The 15,299-nt window shown below is 49.3% G+C and overlaps 2 protein-coding genes across 7 annotated transcripts in view; both read left to right on the top strand.

Annotated features, from left to right (window-relative positions):
• ZNF655 (zinc finger protein 655) overlaps window positions 1-14,812 on the top strand; it is a 46,660-nt gene extending 31,848 nt beyond the window's left edge. For all 6 annotated transcript variants that reach the window (XR_002520686.2, XR_001900307.2, XR_001900308.3 and 3 more), the window contains 4 exons: window positions 2,756-2,834; window positions 7,142-7,352; window positions 11,101-11,238; window positions 14,440-14,812. The gene's annotated coding sequence lies outside the window, so the exon portion shown is untranslated. The remainder of the gene's footprint in view (window positions 1-2,755; window positions 2,835-7,141; window positions 7,353-11,100; window positions 11,239-14,439) is intronic.
• TMEM225B (transmembrane protein 225B) lies at window positions 979-14,874 on the top strand. Its single transcript, XM_003895752.5, has 6 exons — window positions 979-1,217; window positions 2,756-2,834; window positions 7,142-7,352; window positions 10,165-10,311; window positions 11,101-11,238; window positions 14,440-14,874. The coding sequence occupies exons 3-6, from the start codon at window positions 7,145-7,147 to the stop codon at window positions 14,610-14,612; spliced, it is 666 nt and encodes a 221-aa protein (XP_003895801.2). The 5' UTR covers window positions 979-1,217; window positions 2,756-2,834; window positions 7,142-7,144; the 3' UTR covers window positions 14,613-14,874.
• The last annotated feature ends 425 nt before the right edge of the window (window positions 14,875-15,299 follow it).

The raw sequence follows: 15,299 nt of genomic DNA, 5'->3' as shown, positions 1-15,299 counted from the left end.
TATTATTTGAGACGGAGTCTTGCTCTATTGCCCAGGCTGGAGTGGTGCAGTGGCGCGATCTGGGCTCACTGCAAGCTCCGCTTCCCAGTTTCACGCCATTCTCCTGCCTCAGTCTCCCGAGTAGCTGGGACTACAGGCGCCCGCCACCACGCCGTGGCTAATTTTTTGTATTTTTTAGTAGAGACGGGGTTTCACCGTGTTAGCCAGGATGGTCTCGATCTTCTGATCTCATGATCCGCCTGCCTTGGCCTCCCAAATTACAGGAGTGAGCCACCGCGCCCAGACTAACACTATATTATGAAACACTATATTATTATTATAGTGTAGATACTATTACTACATTATTAATAGTGTTAACACTATTATATTAATAATAAAGTATTAACACTATTAATGTAATAGTGTTAACCGTAGTATTAATATAATAGTGTTAACACTATATTATTAATATAATAGTGTTAACTGTACTATTAATATAATAGTGTTAACACTATTAATAATGTAGTTAATCATATATTAATATAGCAGTGTTAATACTAATAATGTAATCATGTACTATTAATATAGCAGTGTTAATACTAACCCTATATTATTAATACAAGTGTTAATGCTATTAACGCTATATTATTAATAAAGTGTTAACATTAACACTATATTACTAATATAATAGTGTTAATAGTATATTAATATAATAGTGTGAATACTATTAACATTATATTATTAATACTATTATTATTCCCATTTTACAGATGAGAAGCCCAGGACTCAGGAATGAGACACAGGAAGTTTACTCAAAGTCCCCACACTGGGAATGGCAGAGCTAGGATTTGAATTCAGATCCCTCCTGCTCTCTATTCCTCCGCCCCCACCCACCCGTGAGCGAGGCCGGTACTGTGGGCAGACGCCAGGGCCAGATTTCCCCACCCTCCGGCCAGATTTCCCCACCCTCCGCTCGCCAGATGTGCGGCGGCTGGGGCAGCAGGTTGGGGGGGATGAACCCGCGTCTCCTCCGCAGAGCTGGAGCTGGAGCTAGGCCCAGAGGCCCAGGCTCAGTGGGTTCTGTCCCGGGTCGGGGCAACCCCCCGCCGGGGACTCTGGGGCCAACGGAAGCTCCAGGAGCGCGGTGGAGCCTGGAGGGGCGGGCGAGGGTCCCACCGTGACCCGCCTGGAGGGCAGCCCAGTCCTGGGACGCGAGACCCCCCACGACGGTGCCGCAGGTGGAGGGAAGGGTAGAGGGGAGACCAGTAGGGGGCCAAGCAAGGTGGCCCCACAGGTTGGCAGAGGATGTGGGGAAGTCCCCCTACCCACCCAAGGCCGAACATCACCCAACTGGCTGTGGGAAGCCCGGGGCAGGGGCTGGGGGCGGATGGCTTGGTTAGGGCCAGGCTCGGGGTCTTGAAAATATACCTATGGCTTTGGGGCCATGGAAGGGCGGAGTCCTGGCATTCAGGGGAAAGGGCCGAGGAGGGTTGTCAACGGGAAGGAACTTTGACCCCACCCTGGGTCAACGTGCAGTCCAAGTTGCCACAAATGACCAGAGGAAACAGTGGGAAGGGAAGGTCTCTTTCCCATTCCAAACCAGGATGCCCTTTAGGTAGCCCACTTCCTTCATCCCCAGCGCAGCTGCCGGCTTTCCCGCGAGGTGCCAGGGCCTGGAAGGTGCGGGGCTGCAGCTCAGGCGCTGAAGAGGGGCGGGAGTCCAGGAACCTCCTGCCAAGCCAATGGTCCTCAGATGCTGGTCCAGGCACCACCACGGGGTACACAGGTCTTCTTACCTCCTGGTGTTGTGGACCCTTTAAAAAATAATAATTTGGCCAGACGTGGGGGCTCACGCCTGTCATTTCAGCACTTTGGGAGGTCAAGGTGGGAGGATCACTTGAACCTAGGGGTTGCCTGGGCAACATAGCAGGACCCCATCTCTTAAAAACAAAAAAACAAAAAAACAAAAAACAGGTGTAATGGCATACACCTGTAGTCCCAGCTACTTGGGAGGCTGAGGCAGGAGGATCACTTGTGCCCAGGAGGCATGAATGCACCACTGCACTCCAGCCTGGGTGACACAAGACTCTGTCTCAAAAATAAATAAATACAAATAAATAAATAAATAAAAATAAAAAAATAAAAACCAAACCGGTGACAGTAGATAAGTTGCTTTGTTTTGAATGCTCTTGGCAAAATAAAAAGTTGGCAGTCCTATATCCCCCCATTTTCTCTCCCTTTTCCACACATGCACATGCCTATAAAGAAAGCATTCTCTGGATCCACAGAATTCCAGATTTGGGAATCACTGAATTGAACTGCCGGCCACTGGTGGCTGGTGAGGCTGGCCTGGCAGTGATGCAGTATTCTGGTCCCTGTGCCAGCACTGATGGGCTGTGGAATCCTCCACCAGTTATTCCCTCTCTCCAGCTCTCCATCTCTGCTTCTGTACAAAAGGATCTTATACAAATCCCCTCTTATATTCAAATATCTATGATCTTTCAGCTTGGCCTATATCCGTGCGGATCTTAAGTTGTGTATCCGAAGATATACCCTTGTCCAGTGCTGGCACTAAGGGCTGCTTCAGGGAGGGCCCTGGCCTAGTGCCCAGGGAAAGGAGGACAAGGTCCTCATCACTGGAGAGTGGAGGGGGCAGTGGGAAAGGGACAGATAAGGGGTAGTGCCCTGGAGTATGCCTGGCCCCAAAGTAACCCCAGGCTGTGAAGATGAAAGCACTGCATCACACGATGTGTTTCTGTGTCTCTCTCCCTAACAGTTCCAAGAGCCTCTGAGTTCCTGTCTTTTTTTCATCTCGGAATCTCCACCATTGGCCTACACTGGGAACAGGGAGACCTGTAAGTGCACAGTGAATTTTTGCTGAGGGAGTGGCTGGGAGGGCTGTGTGGAGTGGACAGGACCAAGCTGCACTTTTCAGGGGAGTGGGATTTGGAAAATTTAGGAGAGCAGAACGGTCACCCTCCAGGAAGGAACCCATGTGTATTAGTCTGTTCTCATGCTGCTAATAAAGACACACCTGAGACTGGGTAACTTATAAAAGAAAGAGATTTAATTGACTCGCACCACATGGCTGCGGAGGCCTCACAATCATGGCTGAAGGCGAATGAAGAGCAAAGTCACATCTTTCGTGGTGGCTGGCAGGAGAGAGCTTAAGCAGGGAAACTTCCACTTATAAAACCATCAGATCTCGTAAGACTTACTCACTACCACGAGAACAGTATGGGGGAAACTGCCCCCGTGATTCAGTTATCTCCACCTGGCCCTGCTCTTGACACATGGGGATTATTACAATGCAAGGTGAGATTTGGGTGGGGACACAGCTAAACCAAATCACCAGGTACAGAGGCCAGAGGAGCCTGGGGGTGACAGTGATGTTCCGGGTGTGGAGGGAGATGTGGTAGGCGTAGGGACAGGAAGGATGGAAGGTTGGGGAACTTTATGAAGGGAAAACTGAGAAGATGAAGAAGGCTGGTGAGATGGAAGTGGGGTTGGGGAGAGGGAAGAACCAGCATGAGCTCAAGGCTAGGGTTTGGGTGAAGGAGAGAAAAAAAGGTAGAAATGAAGGAGACACAGAGATCACTTCTAGACAAATTGAGGTGGAGATGGGGTAGACAGGAAGAGGTGCCCCCTATCAAATAAGAATTCCCAGTGTTCTCCCATCTATACAGAGGACAGGGTCTAGATGCAGCCAGGACTCCTTCCCATTGAGTTCTAATACTAGAAGGATGCCTCAATGCTCTCTGGTCCAACAGACTTCATCATTTTAGAGAGAAGGAAACGGAGGCCCTGAGGTTGGGGTGGCTTGTATGACCTGGAGAGTGGATGGGAGATGGAAAAGGGAGATTTAAAGAGAGGGGAAGGCTGAGTGTGGTGGTTCATGCCTGTAATCCTAACTTTTTGGGAGGCCAAGGCAGGAAGATCACTTAAGCTCAGGAGTTTAAGACACCCTAGGCAACATAGTGAGACCCCCGTCTCTACAAAAAATTAAAAAATTAGCTGGGCGTGGTGGCATGCACCTGTAATCCCAGCTACTCATGAGGTTGAGGTAGGAGGATCGCTTGTGCCCAGGAGGTTTAGCCTGGGTGACAGAGTGAGACCCTGTATCTAAAAACAAAAAATAATAAGGAAAGAAAGGGAAGAATTCAATTTTTCAAGTGGGAAGAAGAGAAACTAGAGAACGTCAGAAAGGAAGAGAAAGTACAAACATTTTCAAGTCACTCTGACAGCATCGAAGATGAACATGTGTTTACCCGTTTATAACCAGGGTATTTGGGTGTGGGGGACCCACACCCTCTGCCTCCTCATTAGGCTTGTTCAGCCATAGCCATCGGTAACTCTCAAAAATTCTCCCTGGCGGGTCTTACAAACATGCCCTTCCCCGCTGCAGGAGGGTCTGCATGGGATTGGGTGCAGGAGGCCTCAGTTCTGCACTGAGCAAGGTTTCCACAGGGTTCACCTGGCTTTAAACTGCCCATTCTTTGTCCTGTCGCTTTCGACTTCATCTGCACCTCCTCCCTTATCTTCACCTCCTCCTGATGTTCTCTTTCAGACCGCTGCAGCGTCATTAGCATCTGAGGTCGGCTGTTTCACTTTGTTCCAATCCATCATGTCCTTTGTTTCCCTTCCTCTCCCTTCCTTCCTCTTCCCCTTTCCTTTTCTCTCGACTTCCTTTCCCCCCTCCCTCCTTCCTCCCTCCCTCCCTCCCTCCTTCCTTCTTCCCTTCCTCCTTCCTTCCTTCCTTCCCTCCTCCCATTGCTGGATACAATCCCTCATTCCCTCAGATGCCAGTTTCAGCACATTGAGGGGAAAAAGATCTGTCCTGGAGCAGTGGCCTCCAACCCCTTCTCCCACACATTCAATTTGTCTGTCTCCTTTTCTCCCCAACTTTGGCACCCAGTGCTCAGTGACCCCAAAGCACACTCCTTGTGAGCCCCATTTGGTCCCCAGGCCAGGGACACTGCAGCACATCTTTCCCATCACAGGCAGGAAAGCATCCTTCCTTTCCACATGGGAAAGCAGTCCTGAGCAAACTCCCCCAAGATCACACAGCTAGGAAGTGATGAAGCTGAGACAAGACAAGCCAGCCTCCACCACGGAAATTACTCATTCAAAAGATGACATCTTTTGAAAATGTTTATTCTTTGAGTTTGATAAGGTCTTTGTTTCTTTGAGTTCAGTTGGAGTACGACGGCATGATCATAGCTCACTGCAGTCTCTAACTCCTGGGCTCAAGAGATCCTCCTGCCTCGTCCTCCCAAGTAGCTGGGAACTACAGACAGGCACATGCCCCCATGCCTGGCTAATTTTTAACAATTTCTTGTGGAGACTGGTCTGACTGTGTTGCCTAGGCTGGTCTCAAAACTCCTGAGTTCATGCGATCCTCCCGTGACAGCCTTCCAAAGTGCTGAGATTATAGGCATGAGCCACCAGTGACTGGCCACAAAAGAGACACCTCAGTGACAGATGGTGATGAAAGAGAAGATGGGTTTGGGGGAGGAACTCCACGTGATAGGGAGCCTTCACTGAGGGCCCGGGCTGCGGGAGGCTTGTATGAAACACCAGAACTCTTTGTAAAACTTCCTGTATGTACATGACCTGCTCATTTCTCAGCATAGGCTCCTCCTGCCCAGATGGACCCCTCCGCATCTAAACCCACAGTTCCTGTGGTCAGAAGGCCAGTCACTGAATAAGGGCACCTAAGGCTCTGGTCTGAATATCTCCCCTTGGTTCTCAGTCTGAAATCCCAAAAGGAAGACAGCTGACTGCAAAATAGGCTGGAGTTGTCCTTCTGATGGCCAGTAGAGGTGGCTGTTGATAGAACTGAAAGCTTAGGGCTGGGCGCGGTGGCTCACGTCTGCAATCCCAGCACTTTGGGAGGCTGAGGCAGATGGATCACCTGAGGTCAGGAGTTCGAGACCAGCCTGGCCAACGTGGTGAAACCCCATCTCTACTAAAAATACAAAAATTAGCTGAGTGTGGTGGCGGGCGTCTATAATCTCAGCTACTCAGGAGGCTGAGGCAGGAGAATTGCTGGAACCCAGGAGGTGGAGGTTGCAGTGAGCCGAGATTGTGTCATTGCACTCCAGCCTGGGCTGACAACAGCGAGACTCCACCTAAAAAAAAAAAAAAAAGGCCGGGCGTGGTGGCTCAAGCCTGTAATCCCAGCACTTTGGGAGGCCGAGACGGGCCGATCACGAGGTCAGGAGATTGAGACCATCCTGGCTAATACGGTGAAACCCCGTCTCTACTAAAAAATACGAAAAAGTAGCTGGGCAAGGTGGCGGACGCCTGTAGTCCCAGCTACTCGGGAGTCTGAGGCAGGAGAATGGCATGAACCCGGGAGGCGGAGCTTGCAGTGAGCTGAGATCTGGCCGCTGCACTCCAGCCTGGGCGACAGAGCGAGACTCTGTCTCAAAAAAATAAAATAAAATAAAATAAAATAAAATAAAATAAATAAATAAAAAGAAAGCTTAGAACTTCAGTTTTTAAAAATTTCTTAAATTATTTAAGTTAATTTTTTTTTTTTTTTTGAGACAGGGTCTTGCTCTGTCACACAGGCTGGAGGGCAGTGGTGTGATCATGGTTCACTGCAGCCTTGACCTTCTGGGCTTAGGCGATCCTCTCACCTCAGTCTCCTGAGTAGCTGGGACTACAGGCATGCACCACCATGCCTGGCTAATTTTTGGTAGAGACAGGGTTTCGCCATGTTGCCCAGGCTGTTCTTAAACTCCTGGACTCAAGCCATCCACCTGTCTCCGCCTCCCAAAGTGGTGGGATTGCAGGTGTGATCCGCCGCACACAGCTGCAAGTTGAGAACTTTGAAGCTGAAGAGGCCTTGTGAATGGCCCAGGTCAACCTCCTCACTTTACCAGAGGAAGAAATTGGAGCTCAGAGAGGGAACCTGACATGCCCAAGATCACCTAGTGACTTAGCGACAGAAACGTTTTATGCAATTTTTTTTTTTTTTGGTCTGCTGCAGAGGTGTGTAGGCTGTAAAGTTAAGCAAAGAAATCATCATTTACTGAGCTTCACATATGGGCCATACACAGCACTGACACTTCCCCAGCCGTCATCTCCTTCCCTCTGTGCTGCAGGAGAATTTGGGTCGGTGTCCCACCTCCGTGATCACTTTTCTCTTACACAGGTGATGCTGATGTTAGAGGACAAGGACATGAAGGGATTCTCCTGGGCCATAGTCCCAGCCTTAACCTCCCTAGGCTACCTGCTTATCCTGGTGGTCTCCATCTTTCCCTTCTGGGTGCGACTGACGAACGAGGAGTCCCACGAAGTCTTTTTCAGTGGCCTATTTGAGAACTGCTTCCATGTCAAATGCTGGAAGCCTCGACCCTTATCCAGTAAGGAGGGATGGAGGTGGGGAGGGGAGAGAGGGGGACGGGGCCAGTGTCGGGACAGAGGTGAGGGGTGAAAGAACAGAATGGGAGCAGAGAGGACAAAATCTAATTAGCTCAGGGCTGGATGCAGTGGCTTGTGCCTGTAATCCCAGCACTTTGGGAGGCCGAAGCGAGAGGACTGCTTGAGACCAGCCTGGGCAACATAGCCAAACCCTGTTGCTACAAAAATGAAAAAATTAGCTGAGCATGGTGGCATGTGCCTGTAGTCCCAGCTACTCAAAAAGCTGAGGTTGGAGGGCTCCCACTTGAGCCCAGGAGCTCAAGGCTGCAGTGAGCTGTGATCGCGCCACAGAATTCCAGCCTGGGAGTGAGAGTGAGGCCCTGTCTCAAAAAAACAAAACAAAACAAAACAAACCCAACCAATCAACAAACAAAAAAACACATACAAAAAATTAACCAGGCTTGGTTAACCCAAGGGTAGACTCTGGGATATCTGGGACTTCAACAGCAACTTTGACTCCTTGTCCCACTGCCAGCTGCCCACCTCTGCCAGCTCAGGAGGGTATGCAAACTCATTTTCACATGGGTCTGCATCATGCCAGCAGTCAGAGAACAAATCACCCTGTTACCAGACTCTGGCTCTGCTAATTTTGGTCTGTTTCACTACTCTGGTTGTTGTTGTCGCTCTTTTTTTTTTTTTTTTTTTGAGACAGAGTCTTGCTCTGTCGCCCAAGCTGGAGTGCAGTGGCCCGGTCTCCGCTCACTGCAAGCTCCGCCTCCCGGGTTCATGCCATTCTCCTGCCTCAGCCTCCCAAGTAGCTGGGACTACAGGCACCCGTCACCATGCCCGGCTAATTTTTTTTGTATTGTTAGTAGAGACGGGGTTTCACCGTGTTAGCCAGCATGGTCTTGATCTCCTGACCTCATGATCCGCCCGCCTCGGCCTCCCAAAGTGCTGGGATTACAGGCATGAGCCACCGCGCCCGGCCTGTTGTTGCTTTTGGAGATGGGGCCTCACTCTGTTGCCCAGGCTGAAGTGCAGTGGCATGATCATGGCTCACTGCAGCCTCCAACTCCTGATCCTCCTGCCTCAGCCTCATGAGTAGTTGGGACTACATGTGCTCACCATAGCTCCCAGCTAATTTTTAAATTTTATGTTTTGTGAAAAACAGGATCTCGCTCTGTCACCCAGGCTGGCGCGATCATAGCTTACTGGAGCCTCCAACTCTTGAGTTCAAGCGATCCTCCTACCTTAGCCTCCTGAGTAGTTAGGACTACAGGTGCGCACCACAACTCCCAGCTAATTTTTTAATTTTAGGTTTTGTAAAAACAAGATCTTGCTCTGTCACTCAGGCTGGTGTGATCATAGCTCACTGCAGCCTCCACCTCCTCAGCTCAAGTGATCATCCTGCCTCAGCCTCCCAAGTAGCTGGGACTACAGGTGTGCCCCACCATGCCAAACTTTTTAAAATTTCTTGTAGAGATGGGGTCTTATTATGTGGCCCAGGCTGGTCTCCAACTCCTGGCCTCAGGCAATCCTCCCACGTCAGCCTCCCAAAGTGTTGAGATTATAGGTGTGAACCATTGCACCCAGTCTCACTCCTATTAACTAGGAAAATTAAATAGGGGTGTGGGGATTCCTTCGGAGTTCAGAACATTTTGACCTCACAAAGTTCTGATTTTCCACAGGTGAATTATTTCAGGGTAACCAATACAGGTGTGATTCTTCACATTTGCACATGCAACAAATTTTATCACAAGAGTTTGATTTTGTGTTGCTTTTTAAAACGACCATTTTCCCCTAGTGGATGATACATGATTTGGTACAACCAAATTCACAAAATAACATTTGTTGGCCGGGCGCCGTGGCTCAAGCCTGTAATCACAGCACTTTGGGAGGCTGAGACGGGCGGATCACGAGGTCAGGAGATCGAGACCATCCTGGCTAACATGGTGAAACCCCGTCTGTACTAAAAAATACAAAAAAACTAGCCGGGCGAGGTGGCAGGTGCCTGTAGTCCCAGCTACTCGGGAGGCTGAGGCAGGAGAATGGCATAAACACGGGAGGTGGAGCTTGCAGTGAGCCGAGATCCAGCCACTGCACGCCAGCCTGGGCGACAGAGCGAGACTCTGTCTCAAAAAAACAAAACAAAACAAAACAAAACAAAAAAACATTTGTTAAGCCCAGGCACGGTGGCTCACGCCTGTCATCCCAGCACTTTGAGAGGCCAAGATGGGAGGATCGCTGGAGCCCAGGAGGTTGAGGCTGCAGTGACCTATGATGGTGCCACTGCACTCTAGCTTGGGCGACAGACCAAGACCCTGTTTCAACAAAACAAAAATAAAAAATTAGCCAGGTGTGGTGGTGCATGTCTATGGTCCCGGCTACTCTGGAGGCTGAAGCAGGAGGATTGTTTGGTCAGCCTGCAGAGTAGCTGGGACCATAGACATGCACTTCAAACTGTGAGGTCGAAGTTACAGTGAGTTGAGATCGCACCACCACACTCCAGCCGGGATGATAGAGTGAGACCCTGTTGCAAAAAAAGAAAAAACATTATTAAGAACTGGTGATTTCAGTGTCTGACATTGTCAATTTAATTTTTTTCATATATTTCTATGTCATTGGGAATCAAATTGTGGGACCAGAGCATTCTTGGGGCCAAAGTGGCATGGTCACAACCTTGGTCCCAAGGCCATGCTTTGGGATCCAAGGGTGGTGGAGGCTCCGGGGGCCAGCCCTGCCCAGGCTCTGCGGGACTCTGTGCTTTTCGGGTCAGGGTTCCCAGCTTCAGCCCCACTTTTCCCTCCCCTGCAGTTTACATCCTCCTCGGCCGGGTTTTCCTGCTGTCTGCAGTTTTCCTGGCTTTCCTCACCACCTTCATCATGGTGCCCTTTGCATCCAAGTTCTTCCCGAGGACCTGGAAGCAAAACTTTGTGTTAGCCTTCGTCAGCTTCTTCACAGGTGTGGAATAGCTAGGTGATCCCTGACCTTTGCTAGTGCCTGGGGAGGAGTCCAGAGAAAGAGGGTTGCTCAGTCTCTGTGATGTCAAAAGAGGCATAATTTTTCTTTTTAGGGACAAGGTCTCACTCTGTTGCCCAGGCTGGAGTGCAGTGGTGTGATCACAGCTCACTGCAGCCTCAACCTCCTGGGCTAAAGTGATCCTCCCACCTCAGCCTCCCAAGCAGATGGGACTCCAGGCATGTGCCACCATGCCTGGCTAACTTAAACATTTTTTTTTTTTTGTAGAGATGTGGATCTCGCTATGTTGCCCAGACTGGCCTTGAACCCCTGGTGTCAAGTGGTACTCCTGCCTCAGCCTCCCAATTGCTGAGATTACAGGCATGAGCCACTGCACCCGGCCCCTTTTGACATTTATAAAGGGTGACCCAGGCTCCACCCTGAGAGGCTCCCAGGCAAATGGTGGAGGTCGAGCACATGCAGTGGGAAAATGGGGTTGCATTTAATCCAAAGTGTTGCACCCAGAGGGTGCAACCTGAAGTGAGCTAAGGGCAGACGCAGAGGGTGCTAGGAAAGGGAGTTCTGATGATGGTTCCCTGCAAGTTGAAGCACATAGGTTTGAAGATGAGTCAGAAAGGAGGGAGGGACAGGCATCTGAGTGGGAGTTTTTTTTTTTTTTCAGAGAGGGGGCAAGGATGAAGGAGCCTCCAGGCAGGAGCCACAGGGGTGAAGTTTAGAGGGAAGGTGGGCAGCATGGGAGGAGAGTGAGAGTGCCTCCCTGTGACCCTGCAGGGGCCTGTGCCTTCCTGGCTTTGGTGCTGCATGCCTTGGAGATCCAGGCTCTGCGGATGAAGCTCAGCCGCCTGCAGTTCTCCGTGCTATGGCCTTACTACGTGCTGGGCTTTGGCATCTTTCTGTTCATAGTGGCTGGTGAGTGTCCAGGGAACAGTGCCCTGCTTCTTGTCCTCGGTCTGGATTTAGGAACCTGTCTTGTGGAGGCCTTCCCTTTGGATTCTCTAGAGTTGCACTGCTCCAAACTGCAGCCACCTGCTAGACGTGGCTATTTAACTTTCATTAATTAAAATAGTTATTAGCTGGGTGTGGTGGCTCACACCTGTAATCCCAGCACTTCAGGAGGCCGAGATGGGTGGATCACTTGAGGCCAGGAGTTTGAGACCAGCCTGGCCAACATGGTGAAACCCTGTCTCTACTAGAAATATAAAAATTAGCTGGGCGTGGTGGCACATGCCTGCAATCCCAGCTACTTGGGAGGCTGAGGCAGGAGAATTGCTTGAACCCAGGAGGCAGAGGTTGCAGTGAGCCGAGATCACACTGCTGCACTCTAGCCTGGGTGACAAAGCAAGACTCCATCTCTAAAATAAAATATAAAGTGACGAATTCAGTTCCTCAGCCATACTAGCCACATCACCAGTGTTCAATAACCACATATGTCCAGTGGCTATTGGACACTGTCATATTGGACAGTGCAGACAGAGAAATTTCCTTCTCTGCAGAACGTTCTACTGGACAGCACTGCTCTGGAGCTTCAACCCCATACTTGGCCTTCTCGTTCTCATCCTTCTTGACTTAGAAGTAAACTCTTTCAAATTTTTATAGTCTCCCTTCCACCATGCTGGTTGCTTCGGCTATCTATTCCTGTCTCTACCTTTTTTTTTTTTTTTAAGAGACAGGGTCTTGCTTTGTTGCCCAAGTTGGAGTGCAGTGGTACAACTGCAGCCTCCAACTCCTGGGCTCGAGCGATCCTCTTGCCTCAGCCTTTTGAATCACTGAAACTACAGGCATGCGCTACCATGGCCAGCTAGTTTAAAAAAATATATATATGTACACACACACACACATATGTATATACACACACATATATATGTATGTGTGTATATATACATACATACACATATATATGTATAAATACATATATATATGTATATATGGCCAGGTGCGCTGGCTCACGCCTGTAATCCCAGCACTTTGGGAGGCTGAGGCAGGTGGACCACCTGAGGTTAGGAGTTCAAGACCAGCCTGGCCAACATGGGGAAACCCCATTTCTACTAAAAATACAAAAATTAGCTGGACATGGTGGCGCGTGCCTGTAATCCCAGCTACTCAGTAGGCTGAAGCAGGTGAATTGCTTGAACCCAGGAGGTGGAGGTTGTGGTGAGCGGAGATCTCACCACTGCACTCCAGCCTGGGCAACAGCGGGACTCCATCTCAAAAAACAAAACAGAACAAAAAGCAACAACAACAACAACAACAACAACAACAAACCCCACATATTTATTTTTGTTTTTTTATTTCTTATTTTCCCCATCACCAAATAGAGTTACAATATTTTATATTTTAACCTTTTAATTCCATTTTTTCATGATTTCCATGAACTCTTTGAAATTCCCTCACAATTTATTTAAAATTTTTGTGGCTTTTAGTGGGAGAGTAGTCTGCTATAATGCTGAAAATATAAGTTGTCTTTTATCTTAGTCTTCATCTTAACACAGCATTGATCATTCACTCAGGATATCTCCATTTATTCTTTTTTTTTTTTTTCCTGAGACGGAATCTTGCTCTGTCACCCAGGCTGGAGTGCAGTGGTGTGATCTCGGGTCACTGCAACCTCCGCCTCCTGGGTTCAAGCAATTCTGCCTCAGCCTCCCGAGCAGCTGGGACTACAGGCGCACATCACCATGCCCGGCTAATTTTATATATATATATATATATATTTTTTTTTTTTTTTGAGATGGAGTCTGGCTCTGTCGCCCCGGCTGGAGTGCAGTGGCCGGATCTCAGCTCACTGCAAGCTCCGCCTCCCGGGCTTACGCCATTCTCCTGGCTCAGCCTCCAGAGTAGCTGGGACTACAGGCGCCCACCACGTCGCCTGGCTAGTTTTTTGTATTTTTTTTTTTTAGTAGAGACGGGGTTTCAACGTGTTAGCCAGGATGGTCTCGATCTCCTGACCTTGTGATCCGCCCATCTCGGCCTCCCAAAGTGCTGGGATTACAGGCTTGAGCCACCGCGCCCGGCCAAATTTTTATATTTTTAGTAGAGACAGGGGTTTCACCGTGTTGGCCAGGCTGGTCTCGAACTCCTGACCTTGTGATCTGCCCGCCTCAGCCTCCCGAAGTGCTCAGATTACAGGCATGAGCCACCGCGCCTGGCCATTTGTTCTGTCGCTCAGGCTGGAGTGTAGTGGTGCAATCTCAGCTCACTGTAAGCTCCGCCTCTGGGGTTCCTGCCATTCTCCTGCCTCAGCCTCCTGAGTAGCTGGGACTACAGGCGCCCGCCACCACGCCCGCCTCATTTTTTGTATTTTTAGTAGAGACAGGGTTTCACTGTGTTATCCAGGATGGTCTCGATCTCCTGACCTCATGATCCGCCCACCTCGGCCTCCCAAAGTGCTGGGATTACAGGCTGAGCCACCACGCCTGGCCCATTTGTTCTTTTTTTTAAAGGGACAAGGTCTTGCTCTGTCGCCCAGGCTGGAGGGCAGTGGTGTGATCATACCTCACTGCACCCTTGACCTCCCGGGCTCAAGTGATCCTCCTGCCTCAGCCTCCCAAGTAGCTGGGGCTTCAGGCTCATGCTATCATGCCTCGCTAATTTTATTTTTTTTTTGTAGACACAAGGTCTTGCTATGTTGCCCATGATGAGTCTCGAACTCCTGGGCTCAAAAGACCCTCCTGCCTTGGCTTCCCAAAGCACTGGAATTATAGGCGTGAACTACCACGTCCATCCCTCATTTGTTCTTATTCATGTATTCATGTCAGTTGTCTATCTTTTACTTCACTGAAGGTCTTGAGTTGGGCCTGGGTTTTGTGTTGGAACTTCCTTTCTCTAAACCCTAGTGTTTTTTTTTTTTTTTTTTTTTTCCACCCATTAAGGGACTACATGATTGCTGAGATGTCCTTCTAGGTGCTGACCATGGGTCTGTGATTTTATACATGTATTTGTATTTCTTGTCCTTTGATGCATCCTGTCTGTAATCTCTCTCTGTAATACCCTAGACTGGGTGGCAGGGGTGCAGAATGATGGAGGGTGGGTCTGGAGCTAGAGGGACCTGACCTCCAGGGCGTGGAGCTCTGGACTCTCTCTGACCTAACCCAAACCTTGGCTGTTCCCTAGGTACCATCTGCCTTACTCAAGAAATGGCCTGCCCTTGCTGGCACTTGTTGTCCACTTCCCAGAGGATGAAGGAGGACCACGGGAGCCTGTACCTGGACAATCTGGAGAGTTTGGGAGGAGAACTGAGCTCAGTACAAAAGGAGACACAGTTGACGGGAGAAACAGTCATCTAGTCCAAGACACGGCTTCTCTACCCTTCTTCAAGCCATGTGAGTGCACACATGTAGCTGTTTGTAGCCCTCCCCACCTTCTCTGCCAGCATCTGTGCCTTTGAGGAGCTTCTTGCATGTCAGATCAACTCTCCACCTCCCCATACTCACAGCAATTCTATCTTGCTTGTATGTGAAATTTGCTAAAAGTCCTTTCAACTCTTCTGAGCTTCCTGAGTGACATTTTTGCAGGGATTTTCAATAAAAAGAAGGGCTACTTTGTTCATCCATACCTCAAAAACAAAGCCTGCAGGGCAGGAGGGGAGGGAGGAATATTACAAGATAACCAAGTGAAATGGGATTTTGCAAAACAGAAACCGTACAGAATACAGAATATACTCAGGAGAATGACAACTATTTGGGCTGGTGGTACAGGGGTAAAAGAATTTACTAAGACGGTAGTAGATAAAGAAAGGCAGATTTATTAAAGGAAGTATAAAAGTACGTTGCCAGGCTGGGCACGGTGGCTCATGCCTATAATCCCAGCACTTTGGGAGCTGAGGCGGGCAGATCACCTGAGGTCAGGAGTTTAAGACCAGCCTGATCAACATGGAGAAACCCTGTCTCTATTAAAAATACAAAATTAGCTGGGCGTGGTGGTGCATGCCTGTAATCCCAGCAACTTGGGAGGCTGAGGCAGGAGAATCGCTT

Source organism: Papio anubis, chromosome 4 (genome assembly GCF_008728515.1).
Source record: "Papio anubis isolate 15944 chromosome 4, Panubis1.0, whole genome shotgun sequence".
NCBI classification, from domain to species: Eukaryota; Metazoa; Chordata; class Mammalia; order Primates; family Cercopithecidae; genus Papio; species Papio anubis.
Note: the sequence above shows the minus strand (reverse complement) of the source record. Positions and strands in the feature narration are given on the sequence as shown.

Excerpts from the sequence above, each read along its gene's own strand:
- TMEM225B (XM_003895752.5), top strand. The coding sequence starts at position 7,145 with ATGCTGATGTTAGAGGACAAGGACATGAAGGGATTCTCCTGGGCCATA. Across the intron at positions 10,312-11,100 it reads CTTCGTCAGCTTCTTCACAG|GGGCCTGTGCCTTCCTGGCT; the intron begins GTGTGGAATAGC and ends GTGACCCTGCAG. Across the intron at positions 11,239-14,439 it reads CTTTCTGTTCATAGTGGCTG|GTACCATCTGCCTTACTCAA; the intron begins GTGAGTGTCCAG and ends GCTGTTCCCTAG.